General features: G+C 41.2%; 1 protein-coding gene across 4 annotated transcripts in view; it reads right to left on the bottom strand.

Moving 5' to 3' along the window:
* Positions 1–4,239: 4,239 nt before the first annotated feature.
* Positions 4,240–22,625, bottom strand: part of VEGFD (vascular endothelial growth factor D) — a 78,674-nt gene continuing 60,288 nt past the window's right edge. For all 4 annotated transcript variants that reach the window (XM_074814750.1, XM_074814754.1, XM_074814751.1 and 1 more), the window contains 6 exons: positions 16,507–16,717; positions 12,748–12,938; positions 10,318–10,466; positions 8,959–9,056; positions 6,384–6,579; positions 4,240–4,896 (listed from right to left, as the gene is read on the bottom strand). In XM_074814750.1, the coding sequence (XP_074670851.1) occupies positions 4,770–4,896; positions 6,384–6,579; positions 8,959–9,056; positions 10,318–10,466; positions 12,748–12,938; positions 16,507–16,717 (972 nt within the window). In that variant the 3' untranslated portion in view covers positions 4,240–4,769. The remainder of the gene's footprint in view (positions 4,897–6,383; positions 6,580–8,958; positions 9,057–10,317; positions 10,467–12,747; positions 12,939–16,506; positions 16,718–22,625) is intronic.

Raw genomic sequence — 22,625 nt, 5'->3', positions numbered from 1 at the left:
AGGAAGGGACCATAAGAGTCAGCTGGAGTTGATGCCCAAAGAATACGTATAGATTTATATGTTTGCAATGTATATGAGTGTGACAGAATTTATATATGGTCTGTCAGTCTTCCTATGAATAATGCTTGCTATGAGCAATGTCACACTACATGACATACGATGACTTTCGAAATAAATGATAGCAGTACTTTCAAGATTTGCTTGAATTTCTTCAGTGTCCTGGCATTTTGTAAGCTCACACGTACCACTCTCCTTCCAGAACCAAGTACATTTTTTGCAAGTAGATGATTTCCTGACTCTTTCAAATGCAGCAGACATGTTTTGCTATTCTCATTCAGTTTTTTTCCTTGCCCCCTCCCTGCAAAAAGCACATGCAAGTGAAAGCTAGCTCCTCGTAAAAACTGATGTTTTTAGAAACTTCATGCATGTTTATTTAGAAATAACAGTTATTATTTAAGTATTCTCATTCCTTTTATACACATGAATATCTAGATGTCATAATCTAAATATCACATTAAAGAGCTCCCTCACTATATAAAAATTAAGACACGCTATAAGAGGGAGTTCTAGCATTATTATTCTGACTATGGAATCTGTAAATCATGTCCATATGCTTAAAAAGCAAGTCACGCTGAACACAGTAATAAAAAGCATTTCAAACTTCAAAGAGAACGTTCGTCTGCTCAATAACCTTCCCTCTGAGAAGGTTATTTAGTCATAGGTTAAGAGCTAATGACATCAGTCAAAAAACAGATCTGCTATGAATTTTACATACCTCATTTAAGTCTTCTGAATTGTTATATTAAATCTCTGTTATTAAATTCTGATGTATTGATATGAAAGATAACATAAAGCATTTCTATTCTAAAGTTTGCTGAATATTTTTAAATGGATCGAAGAATCCAGAATTTCTCAAGTAAAATAACATTATGAATTTTTATAAATCCTCATCAAATTCTGATTATCTACTCATGTCTCCATCTCCACTCAGAGCCTCCTTTTAGTCCTGTCTTTCCATGGAAAGGATTTATGACTGTGTCATGGTGTTAGCGACATCCAGATCTTATTGGGGCTGTGGCAGTGAAGACCATCTCGCACCAGTGGCATTCACAGCATTGTGCTTAAACTCTTGAGCTTTTCCACATAGTATTTTAGTGAATGTTACATATATGCAGCATATGCTCTAGCTTTGGTCATTTTCTCATCATACAGGAGAGTGGGATGGAAAAGTGCAGCACCCTGCAATTCAGAGTCTGGCACGGGGCCTTAGGAGAAGATGATCTGCTAGGAGGGGAATTTCTTGTAAATAAAAGGAGCTGTAAGATTCCTGTGCTGCAAACACAGTAGTGCACGAGTGCAGTCCAAATAGCAGGTGTGTCAAGGCTTCAGAAAGTGGAATTGCCTTTCTTCTACAGGAGCCAACAGGAGGGGAAGGATGGCCAATGCTCATACCCAAGCAATTGGTTTGTAGGGCTGGGGAAAGATATTTTCATGTTCCTGTGCAGGTAAGTGTGAATCCGGTCAATTCAGAGTATTTAGGTATCTCTGCTTTCCTGCCCAGGACAGTGCTGCATGCAGGTGAAGCGAGGGGGGATGCATCAATCATACTGACTTGCAGGGGAAGGCTACAGGGCTGCAGCGCTGTCCTGGTGTGTGTGGTGTCCTTGAGTACCAGCCACCGGCAAGAGGCGTCCCCTTGCCCTGCCAGCCCTGGCACAGGATGGCTGCTCACTTCCACCTCATTTTGTGACCTGGAGGGCCAGAGGCAGCTGGGTGACAGGTTGTAATGGGTTAATGGAGAGAGAAGCTGTTGTGTGAGGTCCTGTGCTGCACCAGGAGGGAAGGAGCTGAAGGCGAGGTTAGTGTGGACGTACTCATGTGCACACACACACGCACCCCAAGTCTGTTATCCTGCAGTGGTTTGAGTGTGGACTGGAGTTCACAATCCTATTTGAAGCACAAAGCAGTACATTCATAAGGCTTCTGGATATTAGGGCTAAGAATCTCCAAGGAGCATGGAAGTTATAAACTATATAAATATTTAAGTGAGCTGACTGCTTAGGCCACTTTTGTTAGTGAATGCCACCACAAGCAGTTTCCTTTTCCACCTTCACGGTAAGCCTAAAACCTGTTCTGAATCCACAATCTTTCTGGCACATCACTGCTGCAAAATGGAAATCCCTTACAGGTAAAAGAACATTCTCTGTTGTTTTAGCATGTTTCTATCAAAAATATTTTCCTAAGCATTTAACAAAATGATCTGCAAGAGCTAAGCACAAAATTTTTTGAGGTTAAATTCACCCAGGGTCTTAGGCTGAAAGAAGCCTGTGGACATGACAACATCTCCCTCCTTCCCTTGGGATCTTCAGTCCTGAGTTAGACCTCCAGGCACAGGTCTGTTTTTCAGTGGTCTAGGAAGGTGTGAAAACCTCAGAGCAGGGTTCGCAGGGGTGGTCAGCAATAGTACCTTTCTAGCGTGGGTATCCTAATGGCTATTGCACTCTCCTAGGGGTTAGGTAGCTCATGTTGATATCTCTCTCTGTCTCAGTGAGAAAAGCTTTTGAACATGGTTTTCAGCCCCTCAGCGACTGCTTTATCTAAGAGCCTTCTGGAGTTTAAGCAGACTTATTTGTCTCTCAGGTTGGAGCAGTTCTGTTTTGTAAAAAAAGTTAATATATTCACTGGTCAGGCCAGAAAACTGAGGAGGCCTCTACAGATCAACATTGGCGAGACTCAGGTATAATTAATACAGGGTTCCAGTTGCTAAACTTCAATTTAAGAAACTGCAAAAGCTTAAACTCTTTCCACAGAATTTAGCTGTACGAATACTGGTTTATAGTTTTTCAAAAAGGTGTATTTTTACTCCATATGCCTCTGGTGCTACCAGTTAAGAGTGTGGTTTGCCTCTGCAGCTCCCTGGCTTTCTGAGAAATGGGCTAATGGTGTAGCCTATCGTCAATCCAGCCACAAGGTTGGGGTGCCCCCAACTGAGCTAGGTGAGAAGTGATGGGACAGTTCATTCCTTTTATGGACACTTGTATAGCTGGGGGACTTCACCTGCCATGTACATGTGTCTGAATTTAGAGCCTCTTGGAGGAGTGAGGGAAATGTAAGGGTGTGCTTCTGCTTCTGCTGCCAAGGTGGTTCACCTGGTTTTGCACTGGGGTCACGTTCCCCTTCTTGTCCATGCAAAGTGCATGCTAGTTGCATGTGGCTTTCACTCTGGAAAACCCTCAGCAGGGAAGCCCGGTGCAGAGCAGTAAGTAACCCTCCTCCAGCGGCTCCACCCAGTACACTCACAGGTCAGACTGTGTTGCTTGGTCAGAGGATCCCAGGCCAGTTCCCAGCACAGATAACAAAAACAGCCTGTCAGTATGTTTGCACAGACCTAGATCACAGATGGCTTAAGAAACGCTCAGAGCAGTCGTCCAGGGTTGAATCCTAAATGCCTTACTCAGACAAAAGACATGTTAAATTGTTTGGTGCTTTGCCCAACCATTCAGCCAATCTTATAGGATTTGGCTCTAATTTTATTTTAAAGCAATCTATTTTTTCACTATATAAATGTAAAAAAATCTCAGATGCACATCAAAAAGCCATTTTCTATTCCCTGTGTTGTGTTGGGCTTTCCACCTCTGTACCAGTTGTTTCATTTGCTCTATTCGCTTCATTCACAGTGCAGCGTAGAATTGGAGAATTCAGCAAAGGGGAAGAATTATTCAATCGTCAAGACTTCCAGTTCAGGATTATTGCTCGCAATATTTTCTCTGGACTGACTCAGTCCAGACTTCAGTGGCTCAGAAAATAATGTTGTCCTTGCACTCAATTTGGTTAAAGCACTGTTACTCAGGCCTCACACTGGTGAAAGGAATTTCAGTGCAAAGGAGGTATTTTCATAGCATGGTCAGCTAAAAGGAAAACCATCTTTTAGTGAACTGTGCCTTTCCAAAAATCACTGAAGTGTTAGTACTCGTGTGGCTGTTATCCCCTTAGGGAGATTAACACACTACCCCGGGAACAAATAAATAAATCACACACGGCTGTCAGGCAGACGTGGGAAAATGATTCTTCTTTACTGAAACTATTGGATCAAGTGACCTTGTTTCGACCTGGGTTTGGGCAGAAGCCAGTCCCATTGGGACAAACATAAGAAGGTTGTTCTTGAGATGACTTTGGGGTTTTGCTTATTTTCTTTTTGTTTGGCAGAGTTTTAAAATAACAGAGAAAAATCAAAACCACTCGAATAACTGATGTATTTATTTTCTTATATACACTTAAATATGGCACATCTGACAGTAGTTGTACAATAAACTCAAGATGATATTCAAAGCTGGACAGTAGATCAAATAACTCAGTGCTGAACCTATTAGAAGCCAAATCCTGTACACTGAATTTCTGAAGAAGGTTTCACCCAGGAGCTGCATTAGCTAAGGATTCAGAGGCTAAGATTATCTAGTCTCAATCTCTGAAAGACTGGCTGATGACTGTGACTCTGTTAAATCCAATATGCCAGCTTCATCTTCCATAACACTGAACTGGCTCTTTCCACTCTTCCTTCACGCAGCCAGCAATTCATCAGTTGTTACCTCTTAGAGAACGTTTATCGATGTCCCAGAGGATTCACCTGCAGTTAGTGATTAATAAATAAATGCAGACTGGATTCATTGTTCTGCTATTAATGTGGAAGATGTTCATGTTTACTATGATTTGAAAGTCAGTGACAGCTACTTTGCAAAGCAGTGGATTTTTGGAGAATAGGGAAAGCTCAGTCAAGGAGTTTCTTTGCTTTGGGACCCATGAGAACCTCTCTTCTCCTTCGGACAACGACAATGCCTGGAACACACTGGTTTTGCAGTTGGGCATGTTCTGGGTTGTGATGGACATTTGTCCTCACAGCTGTTTGATAAAGGAGAAAAAAGCAAAAAGAGAGAAGCATTGTAGTATGATAATTCTTCACCATCACATTCTTCAGCTTTTTCATCACTTAACACGGCAACACTCTCTAGATGATGTTTGGGAAAGTGTCGACACCCTACAACATAGGGAGACGAGACTTTGCTCCCTGACAGTTCTTGTCTACAGCAATATGTCTTGCTGTTGTCTGTTTGTCCACAGTGATGACCTAAGTAATGCTTTCATTTCTTGAGAGCGGTGAAGTCCAGAGTGTCAGCACTGGATAGTGCTGCCCTCAAATTCTGCGAAGTACTTTAGCTCACCTGATGCTTCAGCTTTGGTCCTTCAGGAGTACTGGGCATAAAAGTCTGGCACAGAAGTCCTGCATCCACATCATATTAATTTCAAGAAGCCAAACTCATGTAAACAAATTATTGCATTGATCCCCTCCCACCTGTCTGAAACACATAAATGACCAAGACTGTCTTGCTCACTTTCAGCTCTGCTGATTCTTTTAGCTATTTTTATACTTGTTTGTCAACTATTTTGTGCTTGTCTGTATTTTCAAAGCTGAACCTAAAGAAATAAAGGTTACTTCTTCCACAGCTCCTTCTTCATGAATGAACCTATGAAGTCTATGAGAACGGACCCTGTGGGTGACCATTCAGTGAACTACAGCTCTGCTAAAGTACCCAGGGAAACTGGATGCTGGCTGTCCTTACATAAACTTTCAGACCGCATGCGTACTCCTGGGTCTCTACATGGGACCAAGACTTTCTGAGAAATTTAAAAAATAAACTAATGTATGAAAATAGGTATTGTAAGAGGGCATTTTCTATCTAAGTTTTGGCAAAGACACCTCAAAACTAGTTACACAAAGGAATTAAGGAAAGCACAGAGTGTAACAGCCCCAGAACATTTTTCCTGCTTCTCAGTGGAATCAGAGCTGATTGAGTTGCTTTGGATGTGTACAAAATTGCATTAGCTCTAGAAAATCACTTGGTCTGAGGGCAAACTGGATAAAGAATGAGCTGTATGGTGTGGGTACCAATTAATGGAGCTTTTGTCTCTAGACGTACATGAGTCTGCATTCAGCTGTGACAAAAAGCACAGGATGGGTTCTACCTCCTTACAAATGCAAGACTCCATATCTCACTGTAAATCCCCTGTGTCACACAGTAATTTCACTTGTAGCACAGTTTTAACCATGATTCCCTTAAGATTAGGGAAAAAAAAAAAAAAAGGAATATTGGTAGTTGAATAGCATCCTTGTGCAGATTTCTTTATAACTTGTTAAGTAAATAAAACTTGGACTCCTTCTATGACTTAAGGATTGTAAATATCGTCTCTATTATTATTATCTCCCTAACTGCAGCAAGGTACTTTATCCCGGGTGGACCTCCTAGCTAATTCAGCACTCGCACCTCCAGCATCTACACAAGCTAATTCAGATCTTGCAGCGTAGACACTAAATGACAAGGAACACTTACCTGCAGGTTTCAGCATGAAATATCTTGTGTTTTAGAGCACAGCTCTCCTGGCTCTCCCTACACAAATAGCAGCTGCAGTTCTCTTTACTTTGAAAGAAATCGGTGGGACACTTCTGTCTACAGATGCATTCACAATTTTCTTCATCAAATTCCATATGTTGTCCACACATAGCCAGCTCAGCAAGAGGAGGGAGTCCTGCAATAGCACATACATCTTTTAGCAGTAAGCTTTACATGTCTGAATCCTGCTTTTGAAGAAACTCTTTCTTTGCAGTCACTAGGGCTCACACAGGAATCTATTAGAGACTAATCTTCAGAATTTCTATTGTAACTTACAGTGCAGAAAAGGACTTGAGAGGATTGGGCTGATTATTTCACTTACTCTAATACTGCTATTTCTTGTGGGTTGAACCCTGCATAAAAATGATTTATTTTGGGGCTGTATATAAAAAGAACATAGAGTTATGTATTGGAATGCACAAATCTTTGCTGGACAGCACGTTTTAAAAGAAAATCTCAAAAAGGATTTAGTCTATACCCATGACAAAAATGCACATTCATGCAAACAATCACACTCACTACTCAATGTACTTCATTATTGGAAATGTTTGCAGAAGTAATAGTAAGTCTAGTAAGGTGCGAGTTGGTCTAGCGCTTTGATAAGGTGCATATGGACACTTGTCAGTTAAAGAAAGAAGAAAATATTTTGCTTCAGAAACAAAACCCCAGCCAAGTGAATGCACTGTCTAATACCTCATCTATCTTCCCTCAAAATACACATCTGGAGTACAATATGAGTCTAATCCTAGCAAAAAGGGAACACATTTTGTGAAAGCTTTATTAAAATGCTAGCAGCACATCCCCGGTTAAAGGTCGTGGCATATAATGTGTCATTGGGAAGGTAATTTCCTGTAGTTTTACAATTAGCTCTGGAATGTGGAATGCGGAATGTAACCTGTGTCCGTGACCTCTGCAACCTCAGCTCTGATTTCAGTGGTCAGAAAAGGCTTGCATATTACTTGAAAGAAACCTTCACTATTATTTACTTAATGCTGGAAAACCAATATCCAGACAGAATAAAACCCAAGTCCTATTGGAAGGGAGGAAGGAGTCTGCCCCAAATTCTTGGAAGACAAACCCCTTCCTTGAGTGATAAAGCCTGCCAAGTGTGAAGTGGTGTAGAGTGTTTTGGTCTCACTTTGTTTCAACCTCAAAGACAGATTTTAAGTTATTTTGTCCCAGCCACTGCCAAAGACAACGTACTTCAGAGAATGATATTTTATCTGAGGAAATACTGAGTCTATGTCAACAAAAGCTATAATTCAACAAGCCACAATTTTTAATGCTCCAAGCTGACCTTACAAAAGGCTGAGTTAAGAGGACTCTGGCTATTCACAGTCCTTTGGACTTTCTCTGAAATACAGAGTACTAATCCTTTATTGAGTGAAAAGTCTAACTTGAGCTTAACTACCTAACCTGATCGTCAGATGATCTGATCCAGAGTGAGAACAGATCCTACAGAAACCACTGTGCAACTGATTTCTTGCTCATTAACATTAGGAAATTGTAATTATCAGACCAGTTTATGAGGTTATTTAGTTTTATTTTAGCTTGCTAGTCTAGGAATTGCTTGCCAGCTTGCTTTTATTGTTGCCTTGGATGGCTTATTCTTTTGCTTGCTGCATATAAGTTAAACCACAAAGGCAGGGATTCCTTTTGTGTCCGTCTGCTCTAGTGCTATCATAACTTTATTTTGACCGGTACAATTTCCTGAGAAAAACAATTTTTTAAAAAACCTTATACAGGGCTTGGAGAAATTTTAACTTCTCTTAATGTTTACTGCTAGTATCTTTAGACTTACACAGTTACCCCCCAGAATATTTCTGCAAATTTCTTTGACAGAGTTTTCCAGGAAAAGCAGACGGGGAAGGGAAGTAGTGTACACTTCTACAAATTTTACCCTCTTCCATTTCCTTTCACAGACCTGAAAGGGTATGCATGCATACTCCTGAGTATGTATGGCATATCAGGTTGAAAGCTTCCTAGATACCTTAATATTATCATAAAAAGTAGTCAGATACTTTGAAAGGTCATATAATCTTTTTGCACTGACTAGAGCTAATAGGCAGGACTGATTTTGCCTATCTTATTCCTGATTAAGTCTGTTCTTAAGAATTTCCCACATTCAGCACCTTACCCATACAATATATTCCAGCGCATATATTTTTCTACAGTTAAAAAGATTTCCCTAATGGCCATCGTACAATTTAAGGCCCATGTAAAATAAACATTTATGCAGGGTGCTTCCTTCACTAACCCTTTTTAATACTTTCCTATTTCCTATTCATATTGCTAATATAGAGGGAGTAAATGTCCAAACAAAAAACATGAGATAGGGATAAGCACATACAAGTGTTTATTTTCAGGTGAGTTTCTACACCATAAGCCAAGTCTATCTAGGGACATGGAGTCAAAACTATAACTCTCTCAATGAAGAAATGGGACAAAACCAAAATGAAACACAAGCAGCCTGGAGATAGTAAGCAAAAGTGTCCATTTGTAATTTCACCTTTACCTTCTCGTCTGTTGGGGTGCTGTACATCTACAACACATTCACATTTGTCACTATCCCAGATCCACCCATTATGACAAAGTTTGTTGGTGAAGGGACATCTAGAAGAAAAAAAAGATAAGAATTAAAAAAAAAAAAATTAGAAACATCAGTGTAGTCATTTGTCAAAATGAGCCTGCTGGTATGCTGGGTCTGCCACTTGTACTACGTGAAGGTATGGCATTTGTGTGCATTACTACTGCGAACAGAAAACCTTGGAACTGGATAGTTTTGCTGATAGGGCTGAGCTGTCTGGCTCCCAGCAGCCACACAGAGCAGGTACAGCACACATTTCAGATTACATCCCTAGGAAACAGCTACAGTTTATCAGCTCCACTTTTCCATAACACAGCTCTATGCCATGCAGAGTAGTCTTTGTCTTACAGTATTCATGCCATGTAACTGTATTCAGTTTTGACATGCTGCTGGAAAGTGCAGTTCCAGTTTAAATTTGCCAATTCTTAAGGATGTAGAGTGGACTGTTTTCAGGGTCAGACGGGCCAGTTTGACTTTTAGGCACTTGGCTCTTGGAGGGGAACTCACAAACTGGAAGAAGGCTGAGATTCTTCTGTATTTGTGTAGGAAGAAGATTCAGAGTGGTCAGCAGGCTGAGTGACGAGGGCTGGAGAGGCTACACCAAAATGCCACCTCTCCCTCAGACCAGGTGTCTAACTGAAGGGCAGTTATGGGAGCAAGCCTAAATGCAGGACTAGACAGAGACATCTGAGCTGTTTCTAGAGTCTTTGTTGAATTAATGTAGCCTCTTCTCACTAGGACTACAGTTACATTATACCATATATTGGATGTAAGATAACTTTTCTCCAGCCAATGAGTTTGACAGATGCAAATCAGGACTGGACCAGAAAGTGAAAAGCCACGATTCACATTTATTCTGACCCGACGTGTCATGAGGTATGGCAGAGGGCTTTAGCTTGAGCACAGCACTCTCTCTGCCCTGGCTAAATAATGCGTGAGCAAGGTTTCTCCTGTCAGGTTGAAAAAGTCTATACACACATACCGAAGTAGTTCCAGTGGAGCATAGTGCTAAGAAGTGCACTTTGAGTCCCTACTCAAGCACCTAAATCTCTTCATGACTCCAGATGCTGCTGAACTAGCCTGCTGTTTGTGGGATTCTGGTGTCCATTCATTTATAATTCACAGGTTTAGTTGAAGCTTTCAAACCCTGAGTGATAATCAAGTCATTTTGAAAAACTCTTGGGACAACAGAAAGTGAGTGGGCCATTATAATGACCAAATTGGAACAAAATACATTTAATACTTTGGACTGCGGAAGTGTAGAAGTTTGTAAATGAGGGAACTTACCCATCTTCTTCTGGGTACTGGATGGATCTTCGTATGATGGAGTACTGATGGCGCTGCGTATTTGATAGGCACTTACAGCCTGTGTGATTGGCAATTTTGATTGGCACAGGCTCAGGAACACTTGTCAAGGGAACCGAGATCTCAAAGAGCTAGGTGGGTGAAATAACATTTATTTTTCAGTTTCCATTATACAGTTAATATTTGGAGTTTTAAATCTAAACCTCATTCTTTGCCACCATTACCCACCCTTGCTCTTTCCTAGAGATAGTTACTGTAGGTAAAAATGAGCAGGTGGGCACTGAGGGTTTTAAAGAGTAAGCAATGCCCACCAAGGTAGGAAGTTGCCAAAATGGTGGTCCTAGTGCTGTATTGCCGGCTATTAAACACCCAAGGCCATTCAAAATTACTTGCAAACACACTCAAAAGCCTCTTCTGGATGCTAGGGCCAAATGGAAAAGATATAGCTGTTGGGAACTTTATTCTCAGATTAGTCAAATCTCAGCAATTTATGGAGACATCTGTTTAACTGTCCTAGGTTATAATCACAGCGTGCATCTTTAGGGGCCTAACTTAACCCCCACAGCCTCCTCAGAAAGGGAAGAAACAGGAGTAAATAGAGGAGAGTTCATTCTGCTTCCGCTGAGTTCCTGCAGGGAATCATCCTGGAAACGATCTCGCGGTTAACTATAGCAGGAGCCTAAGGAACCAAGTAGCACATCCAGATTGTTTAGAGTGATCTCTGAGTAGCCTCATGGAAGCCCTGGTTCCTTAGGCAGCTACGTGTGGGACCTGTTGAAGTGACCCACACCCCCTCTGAGCCCCAAGCCAGCTTCCTTCTCATGGAAACCAAAGCATAGGGTATGTCTTTGTGTGCCAGCATGTCTTGGCTTAATGCTGCATCCACGTGCAAGGGCTGAGAAAAATAGCCAGACTGCTTAGAGATTTAAATTTAGGTGTCACAGTGTCTAAATTTGGGTGGCATGAATATCTTTCAGTGGATATTTTAAAACAAGGGGGGGGAAGTGCTCTCACTAGTAGGGGAGTAATTCCATTCATTATAGAGGAGTAATGGTGGTGTATCCAAGAGTGGAACTTATCTGGGAGCTTTTGAGGGAATGGTTATTTTGGAGGATGCTAAAAGAATGTTACACTCCTCAAAACTTCAGTTTTTCAACAAACTCATGAACTGCTGCTCCAAAAACACATAAATAAATAAATACCTTTTAGCCTGACCTAGCTCCCTGAGCTGATCACATGTCTTTTGTGTGTGGCCAACAGTTCATAACTGCTTTCTCCTTCTAGTGTGGAATGAAAGCAATTAATGAACACTGACGCAAGAAGGATGGGCCCTAATTTAGTTTACTTGAGCTATATTCCAGTACAACCGGACACCGTGGAATTACATTCCAACAAACCTGAAACAAATACAGAAGTGAATTGGACCTACTCCGCATGAGGACTTCAATTTTCTTTTTAAAACAACTGCCCTCGATCTTTGTTCTGATTTAAAGAAAAGCCTTTTTTTATAAGTAGAATTTAATATATTACTCCAAGTAAAAAGCTGTTATCAACTCTAAGTAGGGGTACACAAGTTGAAGATTAATCAATGAGGACCAGTCTCCTGGGCTCCTCTGTAGGTATGGACACAGATGGCTTCATCCATAGAGCTAATTGAAAGTACTGAACTTGGAGCTCCGCTCAGTCACCCACTGGAGCAAGGTATCTCTGTATATAGACACTAGAGGGAGTCTACAGAAAGAAGCTCTGGTTACTCTATGCTCACTTTTTAGCACTGATCATAAAACTCCGGTATTTGTCACCTGTTGCACCTAAGCAGTACTTGACTACTGCTTTAAGCCTTTCTTTTCCAAAGTGACTTGTGATTTGGGACATACAGATCCTGAGGCATTCAGATTGAGAGCATCTGGTCTCTCCTGCTGAAAATGTCTCCTTTTTTAGGCTCGCAAAACTGCCAAAATTATTAGCCAGCCTTTTTGACACTGATGGCAATTTAGAAAATGCAGCACTTGGACTCCTGGCCTCACACAGCAAAATTTCCTGGAGTTTCTCTTAATCCTTTGGTGCAGAGGATTCTCATGAACCAACACTCTCAAGAGGTCCCAGGTACAAGTAACAATACATTAAAGAAGGTTTAAACAACTTTACATCACGTGAGCCTGCAGTCACTTCCTCAGGGCCCGATTTTCCATCTCTACATGAATATATCCATTTTTAATAATGCCACATGAATGTAAAATGGTATTGCACATGCCTGCATTCACTCCACATGGATAAACGATTAATTCTTCTGTTTGTTATGATAGTGCAGACAGATCTTTCATAACAGGATCTCAGAAACCAAACATCCTCCTTCCCCTCCCTTCTTGGAGAGCCAAGGTAGAAAGAAAGCAGATGAATAGCCTCATTTACCGTTTTTGACACGTAAGTTGTACTTGTATTCATGCAGCTCAGACTCTCCTCATTGCAGCAGCCTCCACATCTGAACACATTCACACAGGGAGGCTTGAAAAATTTGTTGGTTGTTGTACCCAGCTCTTTGGCAACTTCCACGCAGGTTTCCCTTGGCACGCATTGAGTCTTTTGCCATTCCTCATCTATGACTGGAGAAAACACCATTTTTATGAGCAATCGTGGCAAAGTTAAACCTCTGATTAGTGAGGCAGAAGCATTATATAAATAAAAATGAAGTGCTGGCAGGCCATTTGCACTCGCTTGGATCGATTTGCACTTACTTGGATCGATCTAAGGACCAGAGAGAGTCTGAGAGCAAAATTATCCCAGTAACTTACACCAGCTGCACTGGCAGAGAGGTCGTTGCATTTATCCGCCTTTAGCTTTCAACGCAGATGACCAGAATCTCTGTTAATTCCAGCCGGTTAAGTAGAGCTGCATCGATTTCCCCTAGACAAGAGTCAGCTCCACATTGTCTGTCTGACAAAGATGGCCCACACCCTGTTCTCCTTTTCTCCAGGGTAGACACCCTTATTGTCATTCCATCCTCTCTTTGTGTGTACCCCACCGTGGACTCAGTAGAGCCTGGGCCTGACTGCAAAAGCATATTAATGATTAACAGATTCTGGTCAGAGGGTATTAATACTCCTACTGGATGTCAGCCAGCGAGCACCGTTTCCAAAATGTCTAATGAAATCCAAGACAAACAGTCTCACACCTCAGTACCATCAGGGGGTTCAAGTTTGAATAACAGGAATATGAATTCAAGCATGATTTATCTATTCAAAATACTGTGGCATCTTTCAAATACTGAATTGTTGTAGACTAGTAATTTATTTTAGACTGATCTGTCAAATTCTGACTGTGAGAAGAAATAATGCATTAACTAACTGAACCAGAGGGACAAAACAGTGACATTTACATAATATTACCTCGAGACTTGTTAAGAGGTGGCCCTGCTTTTTTTGGCTTTTGCTTATTTGATTCAAGTTATGGTATTACTCGAGAGTCATCAGTGCTTATGCTCTAAGTCCTTCTTAAAATGATGAAAAATATTTTTCCTGTCTGTCCCCCTCCATCAGGCTCCTGAAAGATCAAAAGCAACTTCTATACTATTAAGAAAATTGGTCTCTCTTCCAATGCAGTCTGCTTCCCTACTATTATGTAAGCAGTGCATACATTTACAGGGAAGTTCTGAAAAAAAAAAATCTGGAATACTTTTAGTCTACATGCTATACTTTGTTTTCAGATGAGCATTTACTTCTCTTCCCTACCTGATTTTCTCTTTATTATTTTTAACGTTTTTTTCAACTGATTGTGTATATTTAAATCAGTTTGTTTATTCCTGCAAAGTCCTTCCCTGGGGTTGATTCTCCCCACTTTCCAGTCATGCAAAAAGGACAAGAACTAAGAGTTTGGGGTCCAATTCTGATTTTACAGCATCGATGAAGAGAAGAATCACTAAAATCAATAGAATTTTCTAGAGTGATGTTAGTCTATCAAAACAGCAATCTAATCCTAGGCCTTAATATAGAAAACAAAGTGTTTGCCAAACTCATTAAGGTATGTGCATGTAATCACTTCAGATGTCACTTCAATGAGTGTAAGTGGTGATGACCTTTCCAACTGCACACGTCCTCACTTTATTAACCACTTCTTTAGAAGAAGGGCTGTTATAGAAAGGGGTGGTCAAAGAAGCGGGTGTCACATTTTGTTCAGAAGCACCGTGGTCACTCTGATCTTTTCTGAGAGCAAGCACAGGGCAGCTGCTGAGAAATTTGGCTCTGATACAGACTCCAGCTTGAAAGCTCTGCAGTCCTAGGTGAGCTGAGCTTCTCGGGGGAGGCTGTGGTTAGACAGGGTGACACAAGCTTTCAGTGGGTTCATCGTTAAAGCTCTAGAAAGGAGGAACTTTAAAGGCCTGAATTTGCCCTGATGAAGTTTGGGGTTCTTGGAAGATGGTGTGGCAGTGAAACAAGGAGGAGTCTTGACCCAGCCTTCTCGTCAGAACACTTTATTAAAACAAAACAGATGCCCTTGGCAAAAAGGTCAATGCTTAATGACTGGAAAGGGTGTGGGAAAGAAATACATGTTTATAGGCTTGGGTTTTTTAAGAGGAGCTTTAGTACATTGAACATATTAAGATATTAGAACAAAAGTAGTTTCTGTCCTGGGATAATTCCACTTTGGATGGAAGAATGGAGAAGATGACCCAATAGGCATTTTTTAACTTAAACTTCAGTGGCTTGACTTTGAACGAGAAAGCTGACATCTCTGTGTCTAGAGTTAGACTTTTAAAGGGAAAGTAGGAAGCAACCTAGCAGCTGTTCCAAGCAGAAAATTACATCTATATGACTATAGTCACCTGACTTTATTACCTGCAGAGTAACATTATTCTGCCATTGAAAAAAGCCCATTGCGTTATGCACTGCCTCAGTAACATTTGATAGCATCCTCTGTTGTTTTGCTGTTTTGATAAAAGGAATATTTTAATTTTTTAGAAGGGCTGGTGCTCACTAAAAAAGCAATAGTCAAGAATTATATCATTTGACACTGGGTACCACTTCTAATAACTATGGGTTGTTAATGTTGCTGTGTAGAGTTGTAAAAGTATGTAAACAAAGTGGTTATCATTAATTACAGCCCTCTTAATTGTTCTTGCAGTGTGCATTGGATTTAGCTTTTTTCTGTACAAAATTTCTATGAGAAGTTAAAAACCATGCCTATGAAATGAAAAGTATGTGAAGTGAAATGAATAAGTACCTTTTCAGATTGGTACTTATGTCTGCATTTCTTTGCTGTGTCTCAGAGAAGTAAATTAAGGCCTTTGCTCAGCCATAATTTAGCTGAGTAATGGTGTGCAAATGTGGCTCTGATTATTGTAAAAGTGGTATTGGAACAGGATCAGCAATACCTGATTTCCCAAAAGGGAAGTGATATGATCATATCACTTCAGGGTAAAGACAGCACAAAAAAGGATAGCTCCGTCTGTCCTTCATTAGGCTACAGTGTAGCTTTGCTGCAGGATACCCATTTGCTAGACTAAAGTATAGTAACTGATCCTTTATTTTACGTTTATGAACATATAATGCCTCTTGAGTCTCTCACCTATGAGGAACAGTATTCATTTTTGCTGCAGCTGAGGGAAGAGATTATGATTCCCCACATTCAGGCATTAGTTGGATCTTTCAAGATCTATTTCTCTCTGGAGAGCCTTCATCTAATAGCTTGAGATTAGGGAAATACCTCGTTCCTCTGCAATTCCCACCCAGACACTGCTGCTGATGCAGTGCCCTGTATCAGACCACACCTAATAAAAAAAAAGGATTTCTATGCCTGCAGTAAAGCTCATTTGTTTCTGCCTGCAAGCAAATTCTGAGATTTAGCACAATGCTGCTGGCCAGCCCCTCGGCCGCTCATGCCAACCTCTTCTTTGCACGTTGACTTTCCCTCCTTTATGTGAACTGACAAATCCATACTTAATACTTCTTTCCTTTGGAGAGTCTACAGAGAACAATAAGCCTGATTTGGCCACAAAACAGGGAGGCGTACTCAGGCTGTTGCCTGATAATTTTTCATACAAAGTCATTTTCCATGACTGCCCTGCTGTTTTCAATATGGGTGTATTCTAGGAAACCCCCAGTACTTAACGCTTCACTGCACGAGGATCAGGGGTCCTGAAGCTGAGATCAGACTCAGACACAAACCTGCACCTACCTTTCAGTGTATCGATATCATAGAAAGCAGCAGCAAATCTGGTGGAGCGATGTGATGCAGAGCGGGAGTCTAAATTGGCCAGACTCTTGAGTTTTAGCCTGCATTTCCACAGCTTCCAGTCCTCAGAGTGAGTGATGCGAAGCAGCTCTTCCAGGCTGGATGCTCTCCTGATCTGCTGCTCTGACCGCTCCAATGCTGACAGAGATGTCCTCTGAAAGGGAAGGGGAAGTCAGAAAGCCAGTACCTTTACTGCCTGTCCCTGGTGCAGCATATGGAGCACTTGTACAAAAAGGCAGCACATTACCAAGGACAGCCGAGAGTACACGGGAAAACAGGAGCACACAGAGATGTCCTGGGCTTTGACAGTGCCCAGCACCAGATTGATCTGCAGGATTTGTGCCCATATACATTGGGAAGAGGAGATACCCAATTCCTCACCCTTTCCATCACAGCCCTCAGTGCTATTTGACAAAAGCAGCATTTACTCTATCCCTGGTCCCCAGGGAACCCAGCAGACACCAGTTGCATCACTGCTGTGCCTGAGCTGGCCAGCCATGCCAGCGTGAATCCTGGGTCACCCCTCTAGACAACCTGAATGAGTTCAGCTGGTGACCACAGCCCATGTGCCTTTTCAGCAAGCCACCCAAAACTCTGGTGCCAGCCATGAGACACAACTGCAGGGGCAGGTGATACAGCTGGAAGCTGCCCTAAGTCCAATGGCCCACCTACATGGTGGGCAAGCACAACATTCAACATGCTGCAAAGTGCAGGATGGATCTGTCACTTCCCATCCTGACTAGCATTTGGGTCATGCCCAAGTCAGCCAAAGCGGCCCGCAGTCCAGCCTCCGTGCTGTGGCTGTGCTGCAGCGTTAGCACAGTCATTGCATTTTGCACCTGCATGATGTACGTGACCATTCTCTGCTCCCACAGGAGAATGCTCCTTACAAAGACCTACCCCATCAGTGTAAAGTTGTTATTCACTTTAGAAATACCTGTTTAACAGAAACTTAATATTGCACAGCACCCCATAGCAATACTGGTTTCTTTGGCTGCTGCTTTCTGACATCTGTGTTTGTGCCTTTATCAAGGCATTGAGTATTTATTTCCACTGACTCACCAGATCAGCTGAAAACTGTTGCCTCCAACCCAAGTAAAAGGTTATCTTTGTAAATGGCTGTGTTCCGCTGAGCTGGTGCTCTCAGCTGTACTCTCTGGTCATGCAGTTGACTGCACTTTTTGACTTGCAAATAAAGGGCTGCAGTGTCAGCTGTCATAAATAAAATGCCAGTTCTTAAAAGCAAAGCTGAAGTATAGGAAGCTGGTGATGAGGTGTGTAGCAGTCTGCAGTGTGAACCAGTAGCAAGTGAGTGCACTGTATAGGACTGAAGAAGGGGCGGGGGAAAGGGTCACCTATAAGAGGAACATTTTTAGATGAGATCTGAAACCCAGGCACTGAGCACATCTGTTACTTGTTATTAAAACATCTGTGGCGTTTATTTTGCAACAATACAGATGTTAGCCTGTACATATGGGCCAAGTTCGTTTTGGGGTAATTACCTTCCACTGACCTAAAATTCCTTATGTAGTTAACTCAGAATAAGTTATTTGCTCTTCTTTTATGTCCGTACAGAACTTTGTATTGTGCTCTAGCAAGCTGCCATGTTTCATTATAGAGATGGCTGTTTTTCATAGGTGAATGATTTCTCATAAATCTCATATCTGGTGAAAACTGGAAAGCCCATCTCAATACTTATGGACAAATAGCTCAGAAGGAATGTGAATACTTAGCACCAGTAACTGAATTTCAAGATAGATAGTTTTACAAACAAGCTACCCAGAATTTTGCTGATCTAGGAAAGCTGAAATTCAGCTTGGGGTCAATGCATCATTTGTTCTAAGAACTACAGCTTATATTCATTCACTCCCATTCACAAAATGTCTCCCTGACCTTGCAAAACGTGCAAGTGTAGGACCAGTGCTGGCATGGTAATGGAACCAAAGATATTAAAACTGAACTCTATTAACCATTAACAACTTCTGTTCTCTCTTTGTTGTAAAAAGATGTTCTAGCTGAATCAGCATCCAAGATTTCTAAACTAGACTGAATTTACAGAGAACCTGTAAAATGAGATGCAGTATTCTGTAACTTGGAAGACATATCCCTGCATTTCTTGTAAGAGTCAATAGGTTGGGACTAGCTTTTCCATTTCATTTACTTAAATATCAAGAGTTTTTATTAATGATTATTATATGAACAAAGTAAGTTTTAAACCTAAGATGAAAGAGTACAGAAAAAAATATACATGCCTCCTTATGGTAAGCAAAGATCTCTGGGTTTATCTAAAGCAAGAATTTGTACTGTTTTAAGTATTTTTTGTATTTTTAAAGCTGTACAAGTTCCTTAATGTGGGCTGAATACACCGAAATTAACTAACTTTATGCCTTCAGAAGTACTACTGTATAAAAAGGGGAGCAAGTTATATTAGTAGAAGTCATTTTTATACCAAAAAATAGAATACCTCAATAGGATTTGAATTCTGGTAATTAAGAAAAAGTATCTCTGATATTGATGCATCATAGTGTTATTGATAAAGCCTGACTGTGTGTGCAGATTGTTCCTTCTCTTACTGGTTTTCATATATTGGAAGTTGGAGAAGTGTGGTTAAAGGAAATGGAAGGAGCAGTGCTCATTACAGAATTCCCCCTGCAGTCATCAGAAATGTATCCTAATTAACATAGTCATCCAAAACACACAGAGCCCTTGGAACTGAGTTATCACTTCTCTGTCAGCTCCAACCCCGCTCAGCATTGCCTGGACTATTCAGTCCTGAAGGGAATCTGTTACCTCTACTCCTTCATGTTTCCTAAGCTCTGCAGTTTGACTGGATCACCAGTTGCCTACCATCACAATGCCAGAATAATTGTCTTCCTTCTTCTTGTATTTGGCTTCTTCCTGGAGGGAACAGATTTTACAGCTGACTTTATAACTTCTTCACAGGAATCCCTATCCAGTACAGAATTTCCTGATGTCCCTTCCCATAACAACAGCAGCATTGAGATAAAGTACGGTCTCCCTCTGAGCACTGCTGACACTAGGCACGATGGTGAGCTGAAGACACTGCTAGCTTTTAAGGGAGGTCTGAATCCCAAATAGTTGTAGGTTTTTACAGTGTGGACATCTATTTTGTCTGTGAGCTAGTCACTCTCAGCTCCTTCTATAGCCAAGAGAGAGAAATATAGACACTTTTAGAGCATGATTAATTTGAAATCACACTGAAAGGCTTTCTGCTGGCTGCCCAGCAAGCCCAGGCTCACCAGATCACAGTGGTGGATCTTCGGTGAAACAAATCTCACTGCAGCTATCTGGGGTATAAAACATTTGAAGAGAAGCACCTAATTTTGTTCCAGTCTACCTAAGCGCCAAAGCAGGAACAGTGAATACCACCTTATGTGTTTGGCTTGACTCCTTTGAGACTACTACAATACTCTCACCTAAAATGCGGTTTTAAACACTTGCTAGAGCACAGACTGACTGTTCAGCATGTAGGAGGACATCCCTCAACCTTACACACTTTGACCATAGAGGTAGCTATCCACAACTTAAAAGCATTCAAAACTAAAAGTTTATAAAATGAAAAGAGCATGGAAGGTGCCGCAGCCCCATCAGTGGGGCACAGCCCTATGGCTTTGGACACCACAGGCTGCTCTGCTTCATTTGGGCACCTTCTTGCTACAGCACAGGAGCACCAAATAGCATGTTGTCACAAAATTTTTCCGAAGCATTCATTTCTGGTCATCCTGTTTTGAAAAGGACAGCATCACATGAAAACACAGTACCTCTTATGATCTCAGATGATGCCATAGATGATGTGCTGTAGGCCTGCTAGCACCATGCAGATGTGAAGACTTCTTTCATATACTGCAGTTTAAATTCAAGCCTTGCTTAGATCTAGACAAACATACTCTGGCTGACTGAAAAGCTCCACTTAGAAGAGTGCAGCTTTCCACAGAAGGGTGAATAAATGTTGCAAAATGTGAAATTGGAGGAAGGTGTTAAGTTCAACAGTGTCCCAAACCTACCCCTCATGTGATGATCAAGGACTTTATCCCCTCTCACAGTGATGTCGAGTGGACAGCAGTTCAAATTGGCATTTGAACAGGAGGGGAGCTTCCCATTCAGCCACAGAGCAGAGGGAAGCATGCAGAGGTGTCAAACCTCCACTGACATTTTTGGGAGATCCAGCTCCTCACAAAAAGCAAGAGGAACAGGCCACAGTCTGTCTGCTTCTCCTGACTGTAGTCATCTGCACACGCTATGTCCCATTTTTCAGATACCCCTACCTCCCTTTTTTAGGCTTTCTCTGATAAATACAGTCCTTCCTTCCAGGTTTCACTTCCATTCTCTATTCTGCTTTCATCATCTTGTACTACTTGGATCCCACTATGCTTTTATGTTGTTTATTTTTACTCCTTTCCCCATATTCTGCCAGTTGGGGGTCTAATGAGACCTACCTCAGGCTGAGCTCTTCAGCCACCTGGTGCAGAGGAACATCCATTTTTTTTCCCTGCTGTGGTCTCACTCCACTTCCCTTATGTTTACCTAGATTTATGTAGTCAGTTGGGATGAGCTGTCACCATTGTGGGAGCTGTTGGTTCTAATGGCTGCAACCTAGATGTGGAGCAGGACTTCACTGCACTTGGCATGGTTCTACCATATGTAGCAAAACTATGATCTCTGGCCCCAGAAAGCTTAAAATATACATTAAGGCTTGAGAGAGAAAGTAGACAATGAGCCACTGGCAAAGGGCCAGGGCAGCATCCTTTACACGCTCCCAAAATGAACAAATTACCTGTGGAGCGATACCACTGGAAAGCTCCAAATGTCCTAAGCTTTCAGTACTCATAATGTACACCCTGTAGTCAACCAAATACATAATGCTATTGCTTACAAGAAATGTTTACATTGAACTCATCAGTAACAAATATCAAAGTAGTAGGTTTAAGTAGTTCATTCTTATATCTGCAGTTTACTGCTGCTCTTAATATCATTTTTTGAAGTATCTTATCTAAGAACGGATCCCATACCCAGAGAGAGAAATCAGATTTATATTTTAATGAAGTTGTATGCTTTTCATAATACTGACCTCTCATATGTTCCAAAACTATTCTTCAACTTGAAGAATATCTGTTTTCCTCTATTTGGGCTATGAGCAACATCACTGACATCAGGAAATGATAACGTGGGTTAGCATTGTGATTTTTGGATAATTACAATTTTTGTCCTTCCAAAAGAAACCATAATGGACTATCTATCTTCTTGCTAGCAATCTCAGATGCCAGAAACACCCTGTAAGTAGTTAACATTGGAAAGGAACAAGAGAAAAAGCGGTGGTACATTCAGTGGCCTCAGAGACACAGAGTTCATTACCCCATTGATTTATGCTAGTCAAATATTTGTCTTATGCATCATGTCATACAGATGCACAATCCCACACATAGTCTGAACTGTTCAAACTGGTCCCGTCCTTGAGAATTAGTATTGACAATCTCCTACCAGGTGCTGCAGCTGAGCAGTTTGCACCTTTTCTCCATGCTTGACAAGCTCCTAGGTGTCTTGCCTAAGAAAAAATACCCTACCCTTTTCAAACTCATGTCTGAGTGAGTCAGCAGAACCCACGTTTGCAGAACCCCCTTTTTTTGCACTACTACTCTTTTCAGCCTGACACAGATGGTTTTTGCATTAATGCTGTGTTTCAGGATCTCCTGGAGTTATTTTGAATAATGGAGTAAAGATGTGTAGAATATGATAGTAAAAGAAAGGCCCAATAAATTCCTAAATTTATTTGAGGATCTATAGCACAAACACATGCCTAAGAACCAAAGTTAATTATTTTCAAGGCCATCAGTAACTATCAGTATTTTTATTTAAGAAAAGAGATGCATGGTGAATATTTTCATGTGTACATGAGAAGGCAAAAATAAAGGTTGATTGAAATCCATATTTTGCTCAACCTGAGGAAAGTCCTGCTTGCATTTCACTCTGTGCTCAAGCATTCCCACAGACCCAGGAAATGCATCCTGAAAGCTTACACAGATGACTACTTTCCTTAAGCCCCA

The sequence above is a fragment of the Strix aluco genome, chromosome 2 (genome assembly GCF_031877795.1).
Source record: "Strix aluco isolate bStrAlu1 chromosome 2, bStrAlu1.hap1, whole genome shotgun sequence".
Lineage (NCBI taxonomy): Eukaryota > Metazoa > Chordata > Aves > Strigiformes > Strigidae > Strix > Strix aluco.
Note: the sequence above shows the minus strand (reverse complement) of the source record. Positions and strands in the feature narration are given on the sequence as shown.